The sequence below is a fragment of the Bos indicus genome, chromosome 27 (assembly GCF_029378745.1).
Source record: "Bos indicus isolate NIAB-ARS_2022 breed Sahiwal x Tharparkar chromosome 27, NIAB-ARS_B.indTharparkar_mat_pri_1.0, whole genome shotgun sequence".
NCBI lineage: Eukaryota > Metazoa > Chordata > Mammalia > Artiodactyla > Bovidae > Bos > Bos indicus.
The window spans coordinates 42,004,560-42,030,803 of record NC_091786.1 but is presented as its reverse complement, the minus strand read 5'-3'; the positions used below and the strand labels follow the sequence as shown (position 1 = coordinate 42,030,803).

Genomic DNA, 26,244 nt, shown 5'->3' with positions numbered 1-26,244 from the left:
AACTGATACCTGTGTAAGTCATCATTGGTCATTATGTTGAAATGTTTATTATGTATGTATAACATAATGAAATTATGCTTCTAGTTAAAAAATAAGTATTCAAACGTTTTTGTTTACAATAGAGGCATGATGGGGCAATGACTCTAGGAGCTAGGGCTGTGACACTAGGAGCTAGTGCTGTGACCAGAGCAGTAAAGAAAAAAAAAAGCCTCAAGAAATTACATCACAGCTATCATGAGGTTGAATAGCAATTGCAATTTGCTGTGAGCAGAGGAAACCGCCAAAGCTGTCTGTTGACATCTGATGATGTCGCTGTTCTGTGACTTATGTGTTGTGTGTGCTTGGGTTTTAAACATTTCCCTGTTTTCATTTCTAATAGGTGGATAGGACAAATATAGTCCATGAAAAAGTGCTCTGCTGTTTTCAATAATTTAAGAGTGTAGAGGAAATGGCAACCCACTCCAGTGTGCTTGCCTGGAGAACCCCATGGACAAGGATTCTGGTGGGCCACAGTCCATGGGTCATAAAGAGCCGGACACGACTAAGCGACTAACACACACTAAGGGGTTCTGAGATAAAATGTTCGGGAACTGCTGATCCAGGGCACAGAGAAGGCAAAGCTAAGGTGGAAAGGTACTGAGGTGCTGGGAACCAGCAGGGTTCATCAGAACAGTTGAAAATGAGGAAAAACAGTAGACATCTCCAGTTGGCCTTAACTATTAGGAAACCTCCTCTTGTTCCCTTTCCCCGTCTCCTCAGGTCTCTCCTGCGCCCAGCCCCTCGAAGGATGGGCCCTCCTTGGCCTGCTGCACTGAGTGTGCGGTCAGAGGACTAACGGTGGGTTTGTTGCTGCTGTTTAGTCACCAAGTCGAGAATGACTCTCTGTGACCCCTTGGGCTGTACCCACCAGGCTCCTCTGTCCTTGTGATTCTCCAGGCAAGAATACTGGAGGGGGTTGTCATTTCCTCCTCCAGGGGGTCTTCCCAACTGAGGGATCGAACCTGCATCTTCAGCTTTGGCAGGTGGGTTCTTTACCACAGAGCCTCCAGGGAAGCCCGATTCAGGCTCTCCACTTCTTCATCTGCATTCAGACTGAATGGTTCTGTGTGCAGCTTCCCAGGCCCTCAGTGTCAGTGGAATATAAGGGTTGATAAGGTGATTTTCTCAGGAAATCTGCCTCTTTTAACAGATGACATTTGAAGACACAGTCACTTTGTTCAAGAAAGTGATTATTTTTGTCAGAGGAAAGAGAAAGGAGGAGTAGGTAGAAACCCACTCTGAATAGTCTGGGAATTCCTGTGGACTTAGTCACAGGCTCCATAGGGTTAAAAACGGAGGCTCCTTAGAAGACAGCAGCAAAAGGTGGTCTCCGTGGCAGCTCTGGAACTCTGGGGACCGTCCCCCAGGGCACCGCTCCGCTCCTCCTCTGGCTCTGAGGAGCCCCACACGACTCCAGGGGCCAGTGGTGTGGCCGTGACCGACCAGGGCCATCTATAGCTTCGCAGGCTCTGACAGTTAACCAGCAAGCCGCACAGGATGGAGGCGACCTTTTCGGGATGGGAGGCTTGAAGATAACAGATTTTATTTCATAGGCATTATCATGGAAGAGAGAGCCTTTTTCCATTCTTCTTTTCCAACTTAACTGGTAGCACCTTCTCTATTATTGTTTTGTTTTTAACTGGAGGACAATTGCTTTACAGTGTTATGTTGGTTTCTGCCTACAACCACCCCCATCAGCCATCCTCCCTGTTGAGCCTCCCTCCCCTCCTGCACCCCGCCCCTGCTCATCACAGAGCACCAGGCGGGGCTCCCTGTTGCACAGCAACTTCTCACCAGGTACCTGTTCGACACATGATAGTGTATGGAAGTCACCGCTGCTTTCTCCATTCATTCCTCTCTCTCTCTTTAAAATATACTCTACTTTTTAGAGCAGTTGCAGGTTCACAGCAACGTTGAATGATGAGTACAGAGTTCCCATAAATGTTCTGTCCCCCGACACACACATCCTCCCCCACGATCAACATTCTACAGCACAGGGGTACATCTGTTACCTATATCGACACATCCGAAGTCCACAGCTTATATTAGGGTTCCCACTAGAGGTGAAGAATCCATCTGCCAAAGCAAGAGATGTAAGAGATTCGGGTTCGATCCCTGGGTCAGGAAGATCCCTGGAGGAGGGCATGACAACCCGATCCAGTGTTCTTGCCTGGAGAATCCCAGGGACAGAGGAGCCTGGTGGGCTACAGTCCATGAGGTCACAGAGAGTCAGACATGACTTAGGGAAACAAAAACAACAGAGGTCCTGGAACTGATGCCCTGAGGACACTGAGGGGACCGCTGTGATGTCCTCTTTGTGATTTCTGCCTTCTGTACTCTTTGGGTCAGCTTAATTTTACCTATGCAGAAGCAGATGGTGGTTGATACAGAAAATGAAAAAGCAAGCTACCAAGTGTAGCCTGAAGTCTTGCTCCAGCATCACAGAGGGTGATAAAGCCCTGAGGTAGGGAAGGAAAGAGGACCCCCTTGTGCAGAGTGCTGGGGACGGGGCTCAGAGTTTGTGTAGGGTTTTGCAGGGCAGCTTAAGGCACTGGATTAAAAAAAAAAAAAGCAATAGGAAGCTATTGAAGGGTTCTGAGCAGAGTACTTACATCTCATATTAAAAAATAACACTCCAATTGTGGAGAAGTGGTTGTAGGTGGATACAGGAGTCGTTTCTCTGTTAGGGAACTATTACAGTAGCCCAGGCAAGAGATGCAGAGAAGACAATGGCACCCCAGTCATTACTCTTGCCTGGAAAATCCCATGGATGGAGGAGCCTGGCGGGCTGCAGTCCATGGGGTCGCTGAGGGATGGACACAACTGAGCGACTTCACTTTCACTTTTCACCTTCCTGCATTGGAGAAGGAAATGGCAACCCACTCCAGTGTTCTTGCCTGGAGAATCCCAGGGACGGGGGAGCCTGGTGGGCTGCCGTCTATGGGGTTGCACAGAGTCAGAGACTGAAGCGACTTAGCAGCAGCAGCAGGCAAGAGATGACGGTGGTTTGATGCAGAGTAATATCCATGCTGATGGTGAGAAGTATTAGAACTGAAGTTAGAATACCGCAGAGGGCTTCCCAGGTGGTTCACTGGTAATGAATCCGCCTGCCAATGCAGGAAACAGGAGTTCGATCCCTGGGTAGGGAAGATCCCCTGGAGGAGGGAATGGCACCCCACTCTGGTATTCTGGCCTGGAGAATCCCCAAGGACAGAGGAGCCTGGTGGGCTACAGTCCATGGGGTTGCAAAGAGTCGGACATAACTTAGCGACATGATTTATCCACTAAACAGCAATGGATGACAGAATAGCTCAGATTTCTTAATGCATTGAATAGATGTATAAAAGGCAGTGAGAGAGACAGACAGAGGGACAAGGAGAGAAAAGAGAAACTTGACTTGTTGGCTTCAGGAACTGGCAAATTTACCAAAATGTGAAGATTAAGATGGGGTGGTGGAGGGAGAACATTACAGTTCCCTCAACACTGTACACTGAAAATTTTCAAAGAGCAACTGCTGCTGCTGCTAAGTCATGTCAGTCGTGTCCGACTCTGTGCGACCCCATAGACAGCAGCCCACCAGGCTCCCCCATCCCTGGGATTCTCTAGGCAAGAACACTGGAGTGGGTTGCCATTTGCTTCTCCAATGCATGAAAGTGAAAAGTGAAAGTGAAGCCGGTCAGTCGTGTCCAACCCTCAGCGACACCATGGACTGCAGCCCGCCAGGCTCCTCCATCCATGGGATTTTCCAGGCAAGAGTACTGGAGTAGAGTGTCATTGCCTTCTCCAAGGAACAACTGGGGAAGACATTTACCAGTTGTGAATACCCACATATGACATCTACAAGGGCCATCTTACTATATTTCTATCCACGTTCTTCAGCCCATCTTACTTTAAACACATTTTCTTTTTTATTAAATATATTTATTTAGGCTGCCCTGGGTCTTAGTTGCAGCACATGGGATCTTTAGCTGTGCCATGCAGGATTTATTTCCCTGACCAGGGATCGAACCTGGGCTCCCTACATTCGGAGCCCAGCGTCTCAACCACTGGACCACCAGGGAGTTCCCTTACTTTCACAATTCATTTCAGTTGCAGGCAGCACCACACTTCCCTCCTCATACCTCAGCACACGGGTCATGTTTTTCCAGTTTCGTCCTTTTGAAGGGAAGAAAAAGGCACCTGTTTACACCTGAAACTTGAGCTGCCAAAGGACATCAAGGTGGCATAATCAAACGGGCTACTGGACGCAAGCGCCTGAAGCTCATTCAGAACACAGATGTCTGAGCTCTTGGACTGGATGAAGTCACCGAGCGGTGCAGAGGAAGAAGATTCCGGCAGAGCTGTCTGTGGGAGCGCCGACCCCCGGGGCGGTCAGCAGTCTGCCCAGCCTGGATCCTGAAAAGCGGGTCTGCTCCGCGCCACCCCGCGGTCCTAGGTGACCATCGGAGGTGACCCGCGGAGTCACCAGGTGCGGGGGGGAGGGGGTCTAGGTCATCATCGGGGGTGACCTGCGGAGTCACTAGGTGGGGGGGGGGTCCTAGGTCCCCGTGGGAGGTGACCCGCGGAGTCACCGGGTGGCGGGGGAGGGTGTGCTAGGTAACCATCGGGGGTGACCCGCGGACTCACTAGGTGTGGGGGGAGTGCTAGGTCGCCATGGGAGGTGACCTGAGGTGTCACTAGGTGGGGGAAGGGTCCCAGGTCGCCATGGGAGGTGACCCAGGGAGTCACCCGGTGCGGGGGGCGGGGGGGGGGAGGAGGGTCTAGGTCACCATCGGGGGTGACCCGCGGAGTCACCAGGTGAGGTGGAGGTTGCAAGGTAACCATCGGTGGTGACCTGCGGAGTCCTCGGGGGGCGGGAGGGGGGGTGCAGGGTTGGGCACCCCGGCCGGGCGGGAAACCCGGAGGCGCGGTGGCCGCGGGTGCTGGCGGCGGGCGGGGCGGGCGGGAGGGCGGAGTCGCCGCAGCGGCCGGCCGCGGGCGGGGGAGGGTGTGTGCGCGGGTCACATGGTCGCTGCTGCCCTCCCGTCAGCCGCCCTCGCCGCCGCGGTGCGCTGGCTGCAGGAAGCCGCCGCGCCGCCGCTTTGTTGTCGGGGCCCGCGAGGAGCGCCGCCCGCCGCCGCGCGCTCTCCCCGAGCTAGCTCTCCGGCCCCGGGGCCCGGCTGCGGGCCCCCGCGCGCCCCGCCCATGAGGGCGCCCCGCGACCACCGCCGGCGGCGGCCCGGGGCAGCGCGGCGCTGAGGCGGCGGCGGGGGCGCTGCCCGCTCTGCGGACGGGCGGCCTCGGGCCTCCCCGAGGGCACCATGGAGGTGAATGCGGGTAAGAACCTACAGGGCGGGGGGCGCGGCGGCGGCGGGCGCGCTGGGTCGGCGGGCGGGCGGGCGAGCGCGGCGGCGGGGCCCCTCACGGGCGGCGGCGCGGGGGGCCCGCCCGGAGCCTAGCGCTCGGCACCCCCCGGGCCGCCCTCCCGGCCGCCCGCAGCGCCGCAGCGCGGCGGCCCGGCCCCCCCTCACATGGCCCGGCCGCGCGAGCCACGTGCGCGCTGTGTTTACGTTCGGCGGCGCGCGGCCGCCGGTTGGCTGGGCGGGCGCGTGACGCGGCATTACATAATGGGCGCCGGGGCGGCGGCGGCGGGCGGGGACACGTGAGGCCGCGCGGCTCCGTGACCCACATTCGCCGGCCGCGGGGGCCCCTGGGGGCGGGCGCGCGCCGGCGGGAGGCCCCGCCCCGCGGGAGGCCCCGCCCCCGCGCCCTCGGGCTCTGACGTGGCCGCCCCTCCCCCGCGGGGGTCGCTCGCTGAGGGGAGGCCGCGCGTGCGCGCGCCCCGGGGACCCGCGGCCCAGCGGCCGGGAGGGCGCGGACGCCGCAGTGTCCTCGGCCCGGGCGGAGCGGGGAAGGCGGGCGCCGAGGGGAACCCTCCGGGGTCGCCTGGGGACGGCTCGCCGAGGGTGGCGCTGCCTCGTCTCCACAACAAAGAAGAACCCTTACCGTTTCAACGACCTCCTCTGGGACGCGGTCGACCTTGTGAAACACCTCCGGTGACGAACACGCCCGCGGCGCCTGCGGGCCGGGAGCCTCATCCTGGCCGGTCTCGCCCGGTGACCCCCCAGTGACCCCCAGGTTGCTGATCTTTCCTGAATCCGATAACAGATTCGCGCCCCCCGCCCCGCCATGAGGGCTGGGGATCTTAGTTTCTCAACCAGGGTTGGAACCCGGGCAGTGAGAGCCCTAACCGCTGGACAACCTGGGAATTCCCATGATAACAGATGTGACCTTATTAATCCTTTTCTTGTCCCATTTCCTGTTGCTTCCCCACTAGGGAGCAGTGTTAGGGTCCCTTCTGCCCTTTTGTCTGTCCCCCGCCTGCCATGGAGAGCCCTTTGCTTGAATCCAGTGAGGCTGCAGCGGAAGCAGCCAGTGATTATGCTGGAAAAACCATGCTCCTGGTAACAAATTGTGAACCTTCCACCAACAGTAAATAATAAAGTCATTTTCTTGTCTTTTAATTACCTGTGGGCCTATATAGCCTTCAGGATAGTTTAAGAATTTGAGTAACTTTGTTATGGAATAAAACTTTTTACTTGCTAGGGATTTCAAGATTAAAAAATTCATCCTCGTCTACCTCGGTGTGAATGAATTCTTATAGTTTTGAGAGCGGATAAGGTTAGAAAGTTTTTCTCAGATTTGAACCTTCCTGGAACATTATCACTGATCTTAATTTTGATTTTACGGTGTGATTACAAACTAACCTTTTCTTGGGATGACTGCTGACTCCCCCAACCCCTCTTCCATATCCAGTTCACATCCCTTGGTCCTTGCTCCCTGGTTTTTTTTTTTTATCCCCTGATCATCATCCTTATTGCCCTTTGGGATGTGGCATCCAAAGGTGGAAGTCGTAGAACGATTAATGACTGCTGTAAAGGAGCTGTCTGGCAGGTTGGGCTTTTGTGGCATACTGCTTTGCTGACTCACAGTAACCTTGCCATCAACTAGACCCTTTTCGTGTGAACTGTTTTGCAGTTAAGTTTCATCCCTTGTGCAGATAATTGTTTGCCCTGAACTGTAGGAACTTGCAATTATCTTTCTTAAATTTTCTCTTTCTCCACTTGGCTCTAAGTTCAAGCTGTTATCCGGAATAGTGTTTCTGCCATCCCTCTGTCTGAGGGAACTTAAATAAGCATTCCCTTTCATTTCCTTAACATATAACTTTCCCAGGGTGGGGACAAATTCCGTTCTGGTGGCAGGCCTCTGGCCCCTCCCTTTAGGTTGATATCATTTTATTAGTCAACACATATTCACCCAGTGACCATTTGGTGTAACTGCCCTATATATCATGACTCATTGTGTGACCCTTTCTGTGACAAATACGGAGGAGAAATAGTGAAGCTGTGGAAATGGACTCGATACATTTTTGTCACAGATTTTGACTGAAGTTCTTTAAATACCATTCTGCTTGATGTTTTTACTGTAAAGGTAACTGCATACTACCATTCTGTTCTCACTTGGAGAGACAAACAGTAAGATAATGGGAAGAATTCTAAGTGAAGAAGGAAGTTGCCTGACTAGACGGTGGAGTTGAGGAATTCATAAGGTGGCCTGGAAATAAGAACCTGCAGAGAAATCTGGGTCCACATGACATTCAGAATTGAAGGACAAAGAATGGATAGGTTTAGATTTGTTTGAACTATTGGGATCCAACTCTCCCAGGATAATGATGGTGAAATAATGATCACCAGTATCTGTGGAGCATTTATGTGTTCTCTATGGGCCCTGTACATGTGTTACTACTTTGAGCCTCCCCTTAATGCTGTCACTGTCGAAGGGGAGGGTCTAAGTTCCACGAAGTGAATAACTTACCCTTAGGGGCAGGTCTGTGAAGTCCCCTCGGAGCACAAACCAATGGCTGTGCTGTGGTCACAGTTGGGGTTGAAGCCCCGGCCCTCATAAAGGTGCGTGCGAGGCTTGGGGTCCTGCCTTTGGGGGTGAGGGGACACTGAGTAGATGCCCGAAGTTTGCATGGTACAAGGGTCAGCAGAGCCGCCCAGTTTCATCATTGCTCTTCTTTAATCTTGTTGCTGGTCCACAGGGTTTTACTCCCAGGCTCTAGATTACTCTTGTCCCCTCCCCACCTTTCCAGCAATTTACTTGGAGACAAGAACTGTGTTTGTCAAAATAAGACCTATTTGTTTTTGTTTTCTTAAGTAGTCTCTTACGTGGAACATCATTTGATCGCTTTCACATTCTTTAAAACTCCGCGTATTGTCTGTTCCCTTCGCTCTTGATCCTTGGCTTCTTCGGCACCCTTGTACTCTCAGTACCTTGTGTGAACTGTGGCTCACGTTGTGTTGGAACGAAAGGTGGACAGGGTTGTCTCCCCAGGTCTGTGAAGTGCTCTAGGGAGGGCGCCATCTTGCTCTCCAGAGCCCTGACAGTGGGACCCAACCAGAAGTTTAGGGCTTCGTTAGGTCCACTGTGTCATACCGTGAGTAGAAGGTATTGAAAACCTGCTTTTAAAATGAGAAAACTCATAAAGCTTCTTGAGTAAACATGTTTTGTTCTAAGTCACAAGGCAAAAAAAAAGTCCAGTCATGACTTGATCTCAAGCGTGTATTTTCCAGGATGGTGGGCAGAGGGAGTTGGGTGGTGGTAATGTTGGGCCAGCCTGGAATCCGGGTGAGAAAAGCCCAGGCTGTGTGAGGACAGCAAGTGCCTCCCAGCGGTACAGAGTTGGATGTTGACTTCGGGATTGTCTGAAACTGACCAGTAGGTAAGCCCTAGCCTGGGAACCTGGCCCAACTCCAGGATTCTTTTCAACTAAAAATAGAGACAACTCAGCCTCAGCTAATTTTAGCTTGAGGCATCTGAGAAGTATATGCTGCCTGTTTTTGGAGGTGTTAGGACTTGCTGGTTCAGGGATTTTACCTTTCTTGCATTTTCGTTAAAAACTCTCTGTAAAAAGGCACTTATTTTAATAGTTCCCTTTTATGAACATCATTTCATTTCAATCTTATACTAACTCTGGCAGATATTCCCATTTTATATTAATAGAAGATGACTCAGGTTTAGAGAGATTGAAAGTGACTTGTATGCTGAGGACTTCTCAGTAAGAGATAATAATCTGTGCTTTGGAATTGACGTTCAACCCTGGCCCTGCCACTTGGTAGCTGTATTAACCTCTCTGACCTCCTCTTCTGTAGAATGGAATAATGGAAGTTAATTTTATAGGGTTCTTATGAGGACTAAACGTGGTGTGAAATCGTGTCATTTTATTCTCGACATTTCACTTACTTTTGGCCAGGCTATGTTTTTCTTGCTTTTGCATGGACTTTCTCCAGTTGTGGCAAGTGGGAGTTACTGTTGGCTGCGGTGCTTGAACTTCTCATTGTGGTGGCTTCTCTTGCTGTGGTGCATGGGCTTAGTGGTTATGCACACGGGCTTCGTTACTCTGCGACAGGTGGATTCTCCCCAGACTGGGGATTGAACCAGTATCCCCTGAATTGGTGGATTCTTAACTACTGGACTTCCAGGGAACTCCTTATTTTCAGTATTCTTGCTAACTTGTAATCTTCACTTCCCTTCTTCATTGGATTGAGGAACTGCTAGATGTATGTCTTACCTTCTAAGAAATTAAATTTTAACCTTCTTGGGTTGCTAATCATCAGGTTGGTAGCATGATGTCTGGTTGATGCTAAGACAACTACGTCAGTGTTGAAGGTCTTGCTTAGAGAATGTACCTGCTCCTTGATGGGTCATCTTTGATTCCATGGTTCCTGGCACAATTGCTGGTTGTAAATTATTATTGATTCCCTAAAAGACAGGAGTTGGATCTTAACTGAATTGATAATAGCGCAGTAATTTTTCTTGGGTTTGATTTTGGAACTTTTGCAAAGGAAGGTGTGTTTTGAGTAGTTAGTACCTTCCATTGCCCAGTCAGGTTTAAAACACTTCTCAAGCCATCAGAACAGCTCAGATCTCCACTCAGAAGAACTTGGGGATGTAAATGGCTGACTGAAATCCTGGCCCTGGAAAGGTCTAACTTCCTGACCTTTTATCCTCTTGAGACATTAGTGAATTTGCTACCTAAAGTAGTAGTGTAGTCTCTAAGTCATGTCTGACTCTTTTGCGACCCCAGGAACTATAACTCACCAGGTTGCCCTGTCCATGGGATTTCCCAGGCAAGAATACTGGAGTAGGTAGCCATTTCCTTCTCCAGGGGATCTTCCTGACCCAGGGATTGAACCCATGTCTCCGGCATTGGCAGGCGGATTCTTTACCCCTGAGCCACTAGGGAAGTCTCCCACTACCTAAAGTAGTCCTTTAGAAAAGATAAATAGCTGTGAGAGCTTCCTCTGGGGATTTGGTGAGGACTAAGGATAATCTTTTTCTTTGTATCCATTCTCAGTGGGGATAAAGATGAAAAAAATATCCGTTGCTACCACCTGGGGTTTCTCATGTGATCTTCAAATCTCTAAAATTTTATGAAAGCAGTGGTGATTTTACCTAGCAACATGACATTTGAGAGACTTCAAGGTTGAAATCATTTTTCTTTGGATTCACAGTATGTTAGGGATATTCAGGCAGTTAGTGAGAAGATCAGCCTTGAAAATTACGGGCCAATTTGTGCTTGAATTTACTAATTGTAACCATTCTTAAACTTCTGCCTGCAAAGACTTGCCTTGAGAGCTTGTTCAAAATGCTCCTTCCTGGACTTCTGGGTGGCCCAGTGGCTAAGAACTTGCCTTGGCAGGGAGCAACTGAGCCCATGAGCTACGACTGCTGAGCCTGTGTTCTGAGCCCAGGTGCCCCTGAGCCTGTGCAAGAAAAGCCACTGAAATGAGAAACCCACACACTGCAACCAAGAGTAGACCCTGCTCGCCGCAACTAGAGAAAGCTCGAGTGCAGCACAGCCAAAAGAAAGTTCATTCCTGAGGGTGCCTTCTCCAGTCGGGCCAGGGTCTTGGAAATGTGTGTTTTGAGAAAAACACTAGGGGCGGTTCTGACGATGCGTATTTCGCATAATCTCTTTGGATAGTGAGAATAAACTCAAAGTTAGGACTCTTTCTTGTGTTTGGAGTATTGAAGAGTCTTCAGATTTTAAAATCAGTGGTTAGATAAAATTACTGTTACTAAGATTACCCTTGGTTGCTTTTTCTCCCATTGAGCACAGATGAAGTCATTGACTTGTGACAGTGACTCTCAGACTTCACTGTGCATCGGAAGAGTGAGGCCTGAGAACTTGGTTTCTAGCCGAGTTCCAGGCGATGCTGAAGCCACTGGTGCAGGACCACGCTTTGAGAGTGACTGGTGTGTGTGGGTAGGGACCAGGTTGCAGGACAGGTATTAATCCTAAAGCCCAGGCTTCACTCTGGGCAGGTGGGAAGCACAGGTTAAGGGCATCTGGAAGTGGGTCAGACTTTAGGAAAAGCGGATTCACACCTCCAGCTTCAGTGCCAATGTCAGGCGTATGCTTCTGGAATGGAAAAGTGGATGGAACTATCCACGTTGTATTTTTGTCTTTTTAAGACTCAAGTGCAGATAAACAACAAGGTCCTCCTGTATAGCACACGGAACTATATTCAGTATCCTGGGGTAAACCATGATGGAAAAGAATTTGAAAAAGGATGTGTGTGTGTGTGTGTGTGTAACTGAGTCACTTTGCTGTATAGCAGAAATTTACACAACATTGTAAATCAATATATTCGATAAAAAATAAATTTCAAAGATGAACAAGCAAGACGATTAAAAAGACTCAAGTGCCTTTAGCTGCATTGTGCATTTTAAGTTTGTGTGTGATGAACACTGTTGTGTTTCTCATGGCACAGTTGGCACCTGTTCTTCTTTTCTGGGTTATAAACAGAGCACTGTGGTTGTGGCTCTACTTCTAGGGGCTTCCGAGTCTGGATTTGTGTAATTGGTACTTAAATACAAGTCTGGTTCCTAACACCATCATGACAGACTAAAAGTGACTTATCCCTCTGCCTTTTTTCCCCTTCTCTGTAAGTGGAAATGACTTTCTGTTCTTTGGAATTGATTTGGCCTTAGCATTTTGCTCTGTGTGTGTGTGTGTGTGTGTGTGTGTGTATACACTTGAATGACCTATAAAGTCTGGCTGTTATTTAAAAAAAAGACTGGGGAGGCTTTTCCCTTTAGCAGACAAAGCGTTTATTTCAGAGTGAGTGCTTAAATTGCAGTTGTTACTTTGGGAACCTGTAAAATCCTCCAATTCAGAATAGTCATCTCAGGTTATTCTCAGAAATGTCTGTTTTACTTGTTACTGCCATGGGGTCTCAAAAGAATCAAATGCGACTTAGCAACTCAACAACAACAGCAGCAGTGATACCTTATACTGTTTTGGATCTGTCCATGATATTAGATGTGGGCTTTACAAAGGCAGAAAAGTAGATATTAGAAATAATTTATGTCTTGCAACTTCCCTGGCGGTCCAGTGGTTAGGATTCCGTGCTTCCACTGCAGGGGGCACCAGTTTGATCCCTGGTCGGGGAACTAATATCCCACATGCCACATGGCACAGCCAGAAAAAGAAAGAAACAATTTATGTCAGACTTATATCCGTAAAGCATGTATAGAGACTTAAAGGACACTCTGCACCTGGGTGCTTGTAATCCTTCTTGTTGAGAAGTAGATGGAAACAGGTAAACAGTAGGTTTAAATAAGAGTTCAAGACAGTGATGGAAGAGAGATAATTAACGTTTGTATGTGATGCACATTGAAAAAAGCCAATAAATGTTGGCTGATGATGGAGGAGAGAAGAAAAGAAACCACAGGAGGCCTTGGCAGAGAAGATGAAAATTACTTGTTTGGCCTGGGATTTGGAAAAACAATACTTCTGGCCATGAGGCTCCTCTTGCAGCATTTTATCACTTTCAGGGAAGAAGTTTGAAATTACACCCTGAGAGTCATTTTAAGTGCTGTTTCTTAAGCTGGAAGGTTCGCAGTCTGTTAAGAGGTCATGGCCAGTTTCAGGGGGAGTTGTGGGGTTTATCGTAATGAAGTGGTGAAGAGTGTTCTGAAGGTAGCTCTGTGAAGGGAGAGTTAGCTCAGAGCATGCCTTCCGCCTTTTAGCCTCTTTGACACTCACTGTAAACAGTGAGTCAGGAGAACAAGTGGTGCGTCTGGGTTTCTCAAGAGCTGCTTTGGAGAGGAGTGTGTCTGCAAGTCCGATGGCAGGAGTAGGGAGAAGGCAGGTGCGGAACTGGGGTTCAGTTTGTAGTCGTGGGGTCTTTGGGGAGCATCAGAACACAAAGACTGTGAGAGGAACAGCTGTGAAAGGCTTTGTGTTTCGGATAGATTGCTTTATCCGGAGTTCCAAATGTTACATTTGTGCTTGACTGACCTGTGTTTTAGCCCGATGCTGGGGAGTGGGGTGGGTGAGTGATGAGCCCATTGTTCTGGGACGGTGTCGTGTAAAGGGATAGAGAAGGAGGCAGAGCGGGACCAGAACCAGATTTCCTCATGGCCCAGGAGATGTGACGACTGGCTTTGTTGTCGCTCAGGAAGGTCTTCCATCCCCTTTTAGGGGTAGTTTGGAAAATGAAAGCTTTTAAGTTCAGATCAGTACATGCTGAGAATAACAGAGCCAGTGAGAGCCTGCCCACTTTGTAAACCAGTGGGAATTTTATAGCTTTGAACTTTGTGGAAGCAGGAATAGTAGGAAATAGGGAAGAAAATAAGCTACTTTTCCCTTTTGCGGTAATTTTGATCATTAATCTGTTTTCCAGAGTTAGTGACTTTACTGTTGAGATTTGCGAAAATAGAAAATATGCGCTACCATGTGTCTAATTACCTGGTTTCCCCCCTCTGCTCCAGGAGGTGTGATTGCCTACATCAGCTCTTCCAGCTCGGCGTCCAGCCCTGCGTCTTGTCACAGTGAGGGCTCTGAGAATAGCTTCCAGTCCGCGTCCTCTTCTGTCCCGTCTTCTCCAAACAGCACTCATTCCGATAGCAATGGGAACCCCAAAAATGGCGATCTCTCCAGTATTGAAGGCATCCTGAAGAATGATCGAATAGATTGTTCTATGAAAACCAGCAAATCGAGCGCCCCTGGGGTGACAAAGAGTCACAGTGGAGTGACAAGTGAGTTGTCTAGTTCTTGACAGTTGATGCCACTAATTGCAGGCAGGGCTTACTTTATCACTTGTTCATTTGGTGGGGACCATTTTATTTCTGGGTATATTTTTCATTCCCTTCTGGGTAATTATAGTTCAGTAATTATTCAGAAATCAGTGATGACCACAGCCTAGGGCCTGTCTTAATCGGTTCTCTGTGGTGAGGTGGTGTATCTGCCCGTGTTTCCTCTCGGGCGCCCTCTTAACCTTCTGTGGTTGTCTTTCTTCTGCACTCCTCCTGCTGAGTCTGGTTTCTGGAGTGGAGCACTCACTCAGGGAAAGGAGTTTGCTTTCATGAAGCTGGCACTAGGAACATTTGGAGGATTGGAATATCCCACAGAATAGTGGGAATGTGGATTCCTGAGTGAGTGCAGAGGTCATCGGCTGGCTCAGGACAGGGTCAGGAAGGGCTGGCACCTGGCTCTGCCCGAAGGTGGGTCAGACTGTTTGCACAGCGGCCTGTGGAGACCCCACTTCGCACCTTCTGTTGCTTGATGCCCCTGGCACTGATTTCTTTACTCTTACCCCACAGAATTGGTTTCTTAGTTCTGGTTGCATATCTGATATAGAATAATTCTAGATTTACAGAATTTCAGTGTCTGTCTCGGATCTTCAGTTTTGGCAGTGCCATAAGGCATGATTTCTTTTGATTCGTCAATTTGGTGTAAAGATTTTTCTCTGACAGTACATATCTGTATGTTTTTTAAAGTATTTACAAGTTAAACAAAATACAGTACTCCATTGGAAAGAAACAGTTTTAGCTTTTCTTCCAGCTTTTCACTTTTGTGTCTATTTGTGCTTCAGAATTCAGTGGCATGGTTCTCCTGTGTAAAGTCTGTGGGGACGTGGCCTCAGGATTCCACTACGGCGTTCATGCTTGTGAAGGCTGTAAGGTAATGCATGCTTTCGTTTGTTTAAGCTGCCAATTCTGGGATTAAAGAAATTACATGGTTGATGATCCGGGAGGAAGAGAAGTCAGCTGCTCCTTAAAGTTTTAAGCATTTTATGTCGTGTACAAACATAACTCATTTTGAAAAGCATATTTTAAAACTACATTTTAAATATATGTAGTATTTCTTTTTCCTTTAAGATTTTGATCAAAATAAATGTGTTATCTCAAACTTGAGTCTGGTGTGAAGTGTTCACTCACCGACGTGTCAGGCAGTGTCCTGGGTGGCAGAGGAGGGCAGGGAGTATGTGGGCGGGGCTGCTGCCTTCTGGAGACTGAGAGGAACCAGGCTTGGAGCAGATCTCATCAGGTCCTTTGACACTCTGACCTGTCAGGTGCTGGGAACGGGGAGCAGTTCCTAGACGCTTGTAAAAATGTGATACCTTCGGAAGCAATGCCAAGTAAGTGAAAGAGTCTCAAGTATAAATTGAGCCCTGGGTAAGCTCATTTGTAAGTTGCTTTGAGTATTCCTGAGTCAGGTAGTTCCAAGTGAGAAGTCTGTACTTCCTGCTCACATCTAGGGAGCCTCTCTTCTCATCTGGTCCTTCCTCCTGAGCGTCTAAAACTAATGTGGCCAAGACTTGTGCTCGCGCTCTTCTCTGACTGAGGGGCAGAAGCAGGGACCCGGTTTGGCGGGATGTGGTGGGTGAGCGAAACAACACCTGTACGTGAAGGGGAAGCACTTCCTAGGGCGGCTCCGAATGAGCTGTGCTCTTTATGGCTCCATCACTCCACAGGACTACTGTATTTTATTCAGAAATAGCACTTTTTCATTGTTTTAAAAATTCTATAAATAGTTTTTCTTTTTTTTTTCTTTTTACAAAAGATATAAAATAACTATGTTTATAGCTAGAGAAACCAAAGCACAAGCAAATGAACCTAAGTGCATATTCTTGATAAATGCCACACATAATTACTCTTAAAGATCTAGCTCACATATCATAGTGCCCAAGTATAGTATTACAGTAACAAAGTGTAAAAATGTTATATCCCACAATCACTAACACAGATTCATCTAATAATGTGGTTAGTTATGACAGTCAAGGAAACTGCAGTTTAAAATGATTTTGGTGATTTTGATTTTCCTGAAAAAGTCAAGTGGAGGTCTTTGCAGACCACTCACAGAGCATGAACTTGAATTGTTTGTGTAGTAAGTACGGGCAGCTGTGTGCGATCATCCAGCTGGGAGCTGTGGGTGTGTGTATGACACTTAACCTGTAGCTGATAAGTAACTGGGACATCTGGAATGTATAAGGAGGTGTCAGCAGAGGATAATCCAGGAAAGACCCAGTTCTCCTAACGTGATCCTTAGATCGAGCGAGGGAATTGCAGTATGGAACACCGTTCTCTGTCATCTTGTTGAGGATGTCCTTCATATTGCAAGAGTTTGGGAATTTGTAAGTGACTCCAATATGAGCTGGAAAGCGTGGCTGCAGGCCCGGCTGGTAACAGGTGAACAGAGCGTAGGACACGGGGGCTTTGGCAGCACTGAGACTCTCAGAGGGAAGGGGGAAAGGGCTCTGCGTGGCCAGCAGGCGCTCGCGGGTACCAGAGAGCTCAGCGATGGTCTGAGTGCCAGTGTTATCTCTCCCCTGCTCTCAGCCAGATGACTTCTCGGGTCCCCGGTAGCGTACTGGCTAATTAGGTGTGGGGGACGCTTAGAAGGAGTTCCCCTGGATGTTTTTAATCGGATCCCTACATCTTCCTTTGTTCTTAGGGTTTTTTCCGGAGAAGCATTCAGCAAAACATTCAGTATAAGAAGTGCCTGAAGAATGAAAACTGCTCTATAATGAGAATGAATAGGAACAGATGCCAGCAGTGTCGCTTCAAAAAGTGTCTGTCTGTCGGAATGTCAAGAGATGGTATGTCCCCAATCTAAAGAGTGCTCTTCTTAAAGCCTATGGGGCTTGGCTTTATTCCTCAGCATGAGCCAGAGTGGGGAGTCAATTGCCAAAGGCCCCCTTGTGCTCAGGGTGAAATGGATTTTCAAAAACACATTTTGTTGTCTTACAGGATGCCAAATTGATTCAAGTCAAATTTTAGCATCATCATCTCAGAAACAGCTTTTGACTCACTTCTTTTTTTGTTTCTTCCTGTGAAAAGACCCACTTTTCCTCTGTGTGATTTGAATACTTTTTCTTTTTCAAAAAATAAAGGTGCAGTTTTTCTTGATATAGGAGTTCTTGGCTTTTCCCCCTGATTTCTTTCTTAGTCGTTCTGAGGAACCCATTTCTCCCACTGTGAACTAGCTCTGTGACTTCTCAGTCCTGAGATGACACCGTGCTTTTCGGCACCGATTGTACTTTCAAAGGTGATGCAGAATTGAAAGACACGTTGTGGCCTGGTGTGGAGGTGGTTGCTCGGTCCTGGCGTGCGCCAGGGAAGCAGAAGCCTGTGGGAAGCAGAAGTGGTGGTGACTGGCGGGACCTTAGTGTCGTGTGTGGACGGCCTCACTGGGACCTGACTCTTCTGTAGTGCTTGGGGAGTCTCATTCTTTTCCAAGTAACCTAACTGAGGACTGTGAGGCTTTCAGAGGGGTCAGGGTAGGAGTTCATTGAGAACTGCTAAGAATGAGCCTTGTATTTATCTAGGGAAGGGTGATTTAAGCAGTCCCTTAGGTTACTCTAGCTAGTATGTACTGACACAGAAATAGTGTTGTAATAAGTAGGTTCTTGAATGACAGGTTTCAACAATTGATGTTCTATGTTTTCAGTTTCTTAAAAAAAAAATTTTTTTTTTATGGCTCTAGAAATACTAATCCAAACTTGATGGATATTGTGATTTCCACAAGAGTAAAAATGGCCATCAGTCGTGCAGAGGGGAGCGAAGGTAGAGTGTGCAAAAGGATAAAGTTATGTCTGTGGTTGCGACAGGGTAAGAGGCTGCAGTTGGAGCAGTGAGACTCCCTTGCTGGGTGGATGTATTGAATTTTTATTATCTGTGTATAAATACTAGAATAGAAAGAAGCTTTTCTTTCCCTCAGGGATAGGAATGTTGGAGACAGGACTCATTCTGAGACTAAAGCTTTTATTTTTGTTTCATTGATTTTAATTAAAATCCAGCCAGTTTATTTTCCAATAACTACGTTTCTATCGACTGTGATTTTTTTCTTCCTTTTAAGATTTTCTCTTAAGTTGGAAAAGGTGATCACTTAATAGTTGGGTCGGTGATCACTTAATAGCTGGGTCTTGAGGATAAGGTTACAGAAGTGAACGGACAGAGGTCAGGAAGTGATTGTACCTATCCATCCAGCGTTGATGGATGTGGGTAGCCGAATGCCTCCCTGAGGACACAGCCTTCAGCCTTATTAGTAAGGTGCTGTGTAGTAGTGCTGGTTTGTTTCAAACTGATTTTCATTAGTTAATTTCAGATTTCTTTCTTAGACTTTGCTTATAAAATACCCAAGAAGTCTTCTCTTTAGCTTTATTTTGAGAGAAAAGTGAAAAATTTCTCTCCCCACTCCTGCTTCCTGTGGTACCTCAAAAACGTAACCGGCAAGTTTAGAGTGATTTTTGGCCAGACTCAAGTGGGCATTCTTGTGTGATCAGAAGCTGTAGCTGTCAGAGCCAATTCTGTGTTACTCTTTGGAATAAACGGGTCTTCTTTAACATGTAGATGTTGAATATCTTTTTCTGCAATAGCTGTTCGGTTTGGGCGTATTCCTAAGCGTGAGAAACAGCGGATGCTGATCGAGATGCAGAGTGCGATGAGGACCATGATGGACAGCCAGCTCAGTGGTCGTCTGCACAGTGACCCTTTAGCAGACCACCATGAGCAGATCGCCTTGCCAGCCCAGGAACAACCGCGACCCAAACCCCAGCTGGAGTCAGACAGCAGCAAAAGCTCTTCTCCCTCCTCCTCCGATTTTGCGAAGGAGGAAGTGATCGGCATGGTAACCAGAGCGCACAAGGACACCTTCATGTATAATCAGGAGCCGCGCGAAAGCTCAGCGGAGACCGCGGCGCTGCCGCGAGAGCGGCTCCCTAAGAGCCTGGAGCAGTACAGCGTGAACCACGAGCGCTGTGTGGGCGGCCCGCACGGCCGCTTCCCCTGTGCGGACAGCGCGCAGCACCTCGGCGGACACTACAAGGGCCGGAGCGGCGTGCACTACCCCGGCGGGCACGCCGTCTGTGTCGCGGGCGGACACTGCGTGAGCTTCTCCGGCGCTTATACTCAACGAGCGTGCGATAGAGTTTCCATAGATGGCTTTTCTCAGAACGAGAACAAGAACGGTTTCCTGTGCAACACTGGAGCGAGGATGCACCTGGTATAGTGAAATCATGTTTTTTGCTCACTTTGTGTCCAGGAAAACTGTGAAGGCTTGCTTTTTATTTGGAGGCCATTCCAACTTCAGAGGCAGGGGGTGAGGGTCAGGAGGGCTAGGAGATTTATTAGAAGCCCTTTTGCGTGGTATTTTAGATCAAATATTTTGAATAAACAGCATTTGTGGAATGACCTGATTGCACACAGAGCTAGGTACACACGCATGTTATTTGCTTGATACTATGATCAGAATTAGAATTTTATGTAAAATATGGGTTTGAAGAATTGATCCTTTAATTCTTAGAAAACCCTTTCAAAATGTAGGCATTCAAGTTAGTTTTGGCCTTACTAGCGTTGGGATTTCCTCAAGGGACTGATCCTTTAGCTTGCCACAGTCAGTAATTCCTTGATTGGGATGGAAAGTGTCTTCTTCAACCATCATGATATAAAAAGGTCTTTGGATATAGAGCATGGATGTTTCATGCTTTGAAGACTTGGGAATAGTTTAAGATAATCCGCTGGTTTCTAAGAATTTTCTTAGACTTCATCCTGTGGGATGAGTCAGTGTTAACGTCATTTAAGTGTCTCATCAAATCCAGCAGTCTGCGTGAAAGCACGCTGTTTATGCTCAGCCAGACTTTCATCCAGAGCAGCGGTCCCAGGCTCTGTTTACACCATCAGGTCCTTTGACAGTGCTTGGTGTTTTCTACAGCTGGGTAATTCAGATCTTCTTTTTTCATTTTCAAAATAGTTGACTCAGTTACCCCAGTCCTAACGTTAAATGTCTGTTTGTTTTGGTCCCTTGAAGTTTTTGAGTCCGTGGATCTGGAAGGTAACCTTATTTTCCTTAGGCTTAGTGACTGCCGTAAGGAGGGGAAAATATGTAAAGGTTTAGGTTCTCATTTGTGATGTTCTCCATGGTTATGGAGCCGTCCCATCTCTGGATCTCCTGGGTTTAGTTGACACGTGAAGGCTGATTTTGTTAGCGTGTCTGCCTGTCGTGTCTGCATGGCGTGCCGGTCCCTCCTCTGGCCTCCTCCTCTTGCCTCCCCATCCTCATTTAGAAGGTGCACCTGTGTGTCCAGCCGTTGGGTCCTCACTGAACAAGTGGAGGCCAGTGGTCACACCATTATATATGAAATAAGTGGTCAGTGACCTCTTTTTTAAAAATGAAGCATCTCAGATCTTTTCTTCTCTGAAATTACAGCAATGTAATTTTGCCTATTTAAGAAACAGTGAGTTTTGAAATACTAAGTGTGGGGTTGGGCTCTAGGCCTTGACTTCTAGCTGTATTTGGATGGATCACTAACCCTCTTAAAGTCCCATTTCCTTATCTAAGAGATGGTAATTATATGTCTGCCATAACTAAGTAACAGGCCTGAGAGTCAAGTGCATATGTGTGACTTTGCTTGGCAATCGTAAAACCAGTGTAAGACGATAGTAGTGTTACAAAGTACACTCTCAAACCTGTGCAACAGGCAAGTGTCCAGTCTCAGTACTTTTTAGTAATTTTAGTTGCGCACCATTGCCATAATCCAGTGTTAAAACGTCCCCATCACCCCCAAAACCATCCCTTGTGCCTGTTGGCAAACAGCCCCTGCCCCAGCCCCAGCCGCTCAGCTACTTTATGTTTCTATAGATTGTGCACCAGGGTTTTGAACCAGCTTGTAACAGATGAACTTTTTGCTTAGGCTACTTCTTTTACGATAAGTTGACTGCTGTTTAAATTAGGCTGCTCTGAGCCTTTGTGTCACAAGGGGAGCAGCCAGTAGAGAAAGTGCTAGCTAATATCAGTAGATTCTATGTGTCGGAGAGTATTTTCCTGTTGGGGTTTCCACTGACTGATATGCTACCTTTGAAGTTTCTTTCCCACCTCTCATAATCGAAGATTTCTTCTGTTTTGTGCATATTAGGTTTGTCCGATGAGTAAGTCTCCATACGTAGATCCTCATAAATCGGGGCATGAAATCTGGGAAGAATTTTCCATGAGCTTCACCCCAGCAGTGAAGGAAGTGGTGGAGTTTGCAAAGCGCATTCCTGGGTTCAGAGATCTCTCGCAGCATGACCAGGTCAACCTTTTAAAGGCTGGGACTTTTGAGGTAGGTTTTTATTTATCTTGAATGTTGTTGATACAGGGCAGGGTAGTATTTTATTTTCATTCTTTTCTCAACAAGTGTTTGTAGTCCAGAGGCTGAAACTACCAACAAAAGCATGACCATCCCAGGATCTTGGGGAGAGACAAGGTAAACCCTGCGTGACTCAAGGCTTGAAACGCAAACGTGCTGGCTTCACAGCACAGAAACTCCAAGTCCTGGAACCGCCTCTACGTGTAAACCTGGCAGGTTCTTCGGAGTTAGACTCCTACCAAAAGCCCAGCCCAGCATTTCCTGGGTTCAGTACCAGACCAAAGGGCAAACAGATCGTGGTTTTGTCTCTTAAGAGATGGTGAAATATTTGGTCCATGTAGCAGATGTTTCATATGTACTACCACAATCCTTTTGGCCTCGTCAGAATCCTTGGCTGCTCTTTTGACTCCAGCTTCTCTTTCTGGGATGCTGTCTCCTGGGCCTGGGGCAGCTCTTATTGCCAACTTGAATAGGACCCAGACAGAGCCTCTCCCTGTGCTTGGCTAGGTGCCTCTCATCTGTTGGCCCAGGGCTTCCCTGCCGCAGCTGAGGTGGGCGAGGGCGCAGAACTGGCCTGGAGCTCAGGTGGGCCTTGTCCTGAAGTGCACGGGAGGGTGGGAGCTGATGTTGGGCGGCCCCAGCCTTTGATCAGCAGAAGAAGTGGGGGGAGCTTCATGTCCCTGGATGGCCCCACATGGCCCAGATCTCGGTTGTGCTGGATGTCAGGTGGTGTCCAGCTTGGTGACACGTCCTCTGCTACTGACTTTCCTTTCATCGCATTTCCTTCTTCCTCACGCCCGTTTTCACACATGCACCCCCCACAAAACCCCTTGCCTTTGGCTCTGTTCTCTGGGCCATTTGGACTAGAATAGAGAAGAAGATGTTTTCACAAATAAAATAGCTGTGATATAATTCCAAGGAAACACCTATAGGTTAGAATTTTCAGTTTAAAGGAAAACATTAGACGTGAGGGTCTTTGGCTGCGTTGGGCCTTTGTCGCAGCTCGTGGGTTCCTCTAGTCGGGACATGTCGGATCGTAGTTCCCTGACCAGGCATCAAACCCATGTCCCCTGCATTGGAAGACAGACTGTTGATCAGTGGACCTCCAGATTTAAAGTCAGAAGGGGATGTCAGAGATCAAGTTCAGTTCACCCAGTTATGAGGTTATATAACTATAGCCCAGAGAGGTGAAGAGACTTCTTTCCTGGGTTACCAGTATATTCATGACAGTCAGGACTAGAACACAGATCTCATAGTCCAGGACGTGTGTTCTGTTCCCCTTGTGATCTGTCTGGAGACAGCTGGCTGCAGAGCTAGCACTGTCTTCTTAGAAGGCTCCCTCTTTCTCGGGCTGCCTTGGATGAAGCAAGTCTTTGCTTGGGAGCTCTGCAAAGGGCGGGTGTTAGTTCAGCGTTCCTCTGGTTACGTGAGAAATAAGGGACATAGTCGTTAGCATTGACTAGGGTGGAGCGAGTCTGCAGTGACTCTTGGTTTGGATTTCCATCATAACTTGATATCTACAACACCTGCTGTAACAGTTTGTGTCTCTCTGTGTTACCGTTTCTTGAAATAGACTAGAGGTCATCTTTGCTTGTCTGCATTTGGTGTTTGGATGTTTCCAGGTGTTGTTGCATTGAAATACTGCTCTTTTTACTTCAGGCTTAGAGACCGTGTGATGTACGTGATAGCTTAATAGACTTTCTTTAATACCCTTGCCCAAGGCCCAGTTTCAGACTTCTTAGCATTATTGCCTGCTTTAATTTGGGGTTTTCTGGCCTGCTTTAATTTTGAATCTGCATTTCAGAATCTTTGTTAATAGTGTCAGAGCACCATAGGCATTGACTATTTTGCTATATTGACTATATTGACTATAATTTTCTTTTTTTTATGCTCTTCCTAGAGTATTGCTTTGATGGAGAATTTTCCTTAAGCAAATGGTTCTGGGTAAAAATAAACTCAGGTTTTCGTCTACAGCTTTTTAAAATACGTAGGTTATCCCTTAACTGACTTGAATACTGAATTATTTTCTCATATTACGATTGAACTTCCCCATATACATTTAAGTCTTTTTCTTTTTCCAGGTTTTAATGGTACGGTTTGCATCATTGTTTGATGCAAAGGAACGTACTGTCACCTTTTTAAGTGGAAAGAAGTATAGTGTGGATGATTTACACTCAATGGGAGCCGGGGATCTGCTAAACTCTATGTTTGAATTCAGTGAGAAGCTAAATGCCCTCCAACTCAGTGATGAAGAGATGAGTCTGTTCACAGCAGTTGTCCTGGTCTCTGCAGGTAAGGAAGCCGGTTCCCAGTCGTGCCACTTGGAATGCAGTGAGCAGCCTGGGGACAAGGCTGCAGTTGCCTAGATTCTGGCCAGTCGTGTAGAGGGACGAAGGCCTTAGGGAAGATGCTGAACTAGGGGTCTGTTATGTTTGCATGATGAATTTTTTTTTGCCATGACAGTAAAAGTCAAAAGTGCTGTATAGTGATAAACGGATGTTGAGATCTGGGCCTCATGTCTACCTCTCTTAATCTTTAGCTTTTGTTCATATTTTTTTTTACAAGTCTTAATATCTCATGGATTTATTTTTTGCAAGATTGTATATCACCAGGTAGGTGGTGGTAATCCAAATCTAAGTTTTAATTAAAAATACCATGTGGGTTACTTGAAAGTGTTGTAAGTATCAAGATGTATGATATTACTGTCTTTTGTTACAAAAATCAGAATTATGAGTTGTAGGCTCTCACTCAGCTTTGCTCCTGAGTTCCCTGTGTGGCTCGGTAAGTACCTGTCTCTCTGGGTCTCGGTTTCCTCTTCCTGGGAAGGGAAGCGATTGTGCGTGGGAGCCTCACATGCCCTCGGCACAGGGCAGACGCGAGCCTCTGCCTGAGCGAGTGCTGCGGCTGCTGTGTTCCAGCGTTTCCTGATGCTCGTGAGGCACCGGTGGGGTTTCCCAGTTTCTCTGCCACCTGGTGTTACATTGCGGTTGTTTCTGACTCACGTATCTCAGCTCGGACAGTAAGAGAGGGATTACCCCCAGTAAGAATTCGGGACTGAGACAGTCACTTCCTGGGAACGTGTGGAAAAGTGCCAGCCATTTTTAGGTATCCCTGACTTTATTTTAAATCATTCGTGGAGAATTAGACAGTATTTTGACGTGACTGACTTTAAGTTTCCCATTGACTTGTGCTGTGTAAAAGCCCTTGTGCTGAACACAGGGAGGGCTGTGAAATGTGAGTATGGCCCCTGGTTACTGGCTGAGCTGTCAATCAGTGACTCTTCACACCAGTGATCCCTGGAGAGGGTAAGTTCTTTGTGTATCTTGAAGGGCCTGTTGGACGTCGGTGGTTAGGCCATCTACGAGCATTGTTTGGCCACCTTTTCTGACCTGCTCTACCTGCAGTTACGGGATAATATGATGGATCCTGTCAGGGAGGGAGGCCTGGTTTCTCAGTAGCTTTTCAATGCCTCTGGCTCATGTGTGTGTTCAATCGCTCGTCGTGTTGGACTCTTTTGCGACCCCATGGACTCCTGTGCCCATGGGATTCTCCAGGCAGGAATACCAGAGTGGGTTGCCATTTCCTCTTCCAGGGGATCTTCCTGACCCGGGGATCAAACCTTTGTCTCTTGCATCTCCTGCATTGGCAGGTGGGTTCTTTACCATTAGTGCCACCTGGGAAGCCTCTTGCACATAAGCCACTGTTTTGCAGAGTCTCTTGATAAGTAATTAGTAATAGTTTGAGTTGGCATCAGGTCAGTAAATCTATAATCGTGAAACTGCAGGTGCTCCATACTCATTAACTTATTTATCTAGTGAATGGGCCTGGAGTGCGAGGCCCTCAGGGTGACAGACGAGGTTGAAGACACAGGCTGTAGGTTCCATTTGGAGAGACAGAACCAACGCAGAAAGCTTTATGTTCTAACCGGTGAGGCTCTGCCTGCGGTAGATGGGCGTCTTGGGAAGGAAGAAGGCTTTGTGGGCAGGATGGTGGTGGAGCGGGACCGTGCGGGTGGAGTGTTAGGTCTCCCCAGCGGAAGGTGAGGACGGCCCGAGGGGCGGGAGGCGGGAGACGGGGAGCCCCGGGCTGAGTGACGTTGTGAGCCCCAGCAGAGCGGCTGTGTGACTCCACGGTGGGGGGGCCCCCGGGCGTGAGTGCTGAGCTACTGTGACGTGGGTCCTGTGTTTACCCTGGGGCGCCGGAACGGCTGGAGGGTCGGCTTCACAGGCTGTGCGGGTGACTTGAGGGGTGAGGAGGTGGCCGTGGCGGAGGAGGCGGGGAGGAGGGGCTGCGCTCCCGGGGCAGGTCAGGGGTAGATGGTGGCCCCCCGGCTCCCGGGGCAGGTCGGGGGGACGCGGCTGGGCACGGGGGGTGCTCCCGGGGCAATTCAGGGGGAGACGGTGGCCCCCCGGCTCCCGGGGCAGGTCGGGGGGACGCGGCTGGGCACGGGGGGTGCTCCCGGGGCAATTCAGGGGGAGACGGTGGCTCCCCCGTTCCCGGGGCAGGTCAGGGGGGACGCGGCTGGGCGCGGGGGGTGCTCCCGGGGCAGTTCAGGGGGAGACGGTGGCCCCCCGCTCCTGGGGCAGGTGAGGGGGGACGCGGCTGGGCACGGGGGCCGCTCCTGGGGCAGGTCAGGGGGGAGACGGTGGCCCCCCGCTCCCGGGGCAGGTGAGGGGGAACGCGGCCGGTGGGGGGCGCTCCCGAGGCAGGTCAGGGGGGAGACGGTCCGCTCGCCAGGCACCCT

At 48.6% G+C, this 26,244-nt stretch overlaps 1 protein-coding gene and 1 long non-coding RNA gene across 4 annotated transcripts in view; one reads left to right on the top strand and one right to left on the bottom strand.

Annotated features, from left to right (window-relative positions):
• Window positions 1-1,211: 1,211 nt before the first annotated feature.
• LOC139180144 (uncharacterized) lies at window positions 1,212-3,664 on the bottom strand. The gene is made up of 2 exons (XR_011564450.1): window positions 2,052-3,664; window positions 1,212-1,564 (listed from the first exon to the last, which is right to left on the bottom strand). It is a non-coding gene; the product is annotated as an uncharacterized lncRNA (long non-coding RNA).
• A 1,389-nt stretch (window positions 3,665-5,053) lies between these two features.
• The window catches only part of NR1D2 (nuclear receptor subfamily 1 group D member 2), a 138,729-nt gene continuing 117,538 nt past the window's right edge, over window positions 5,054-26,244 (top strand). For 2 of the 3 annotated variants that reach the window (XM_070781680.1, XM_070781681.1), the window contains exons 1-7: window positions 5,054-5,355; window positions 13,864-14,130; window positions 14,967-15,055; window positions 16,829-16,973; window positions 18,753-19,378; window positions 21,288-21,473; window positions 23,582-23,792. In XM_070781680.1, coding sequence (XP_070637781.1) covers window positions 5,340-5,355; window positions 13,864-14,130; window positions 14,967-15,055; window positions 16,829-16,973; window positions 18,753-19,378; window positions 21,288-21,473; window positions 23,582-23,792 — 1,540 coding nt within the window. In that variant the 5' untranslated portion in view covers window positions 5,054-5,339. The remainder of the gene's footprint in view (window positions 5,356-13,863; window positions 14,131-14,966; window positions 15,056-16,828; window positions 16,974-18,752; window positions 19,379-21,287; window positions 21,474-23,581; window positions 23,793-26,244) is intronic. The other variant, XM_070781679.1, reaches the window with a different exon arrangement.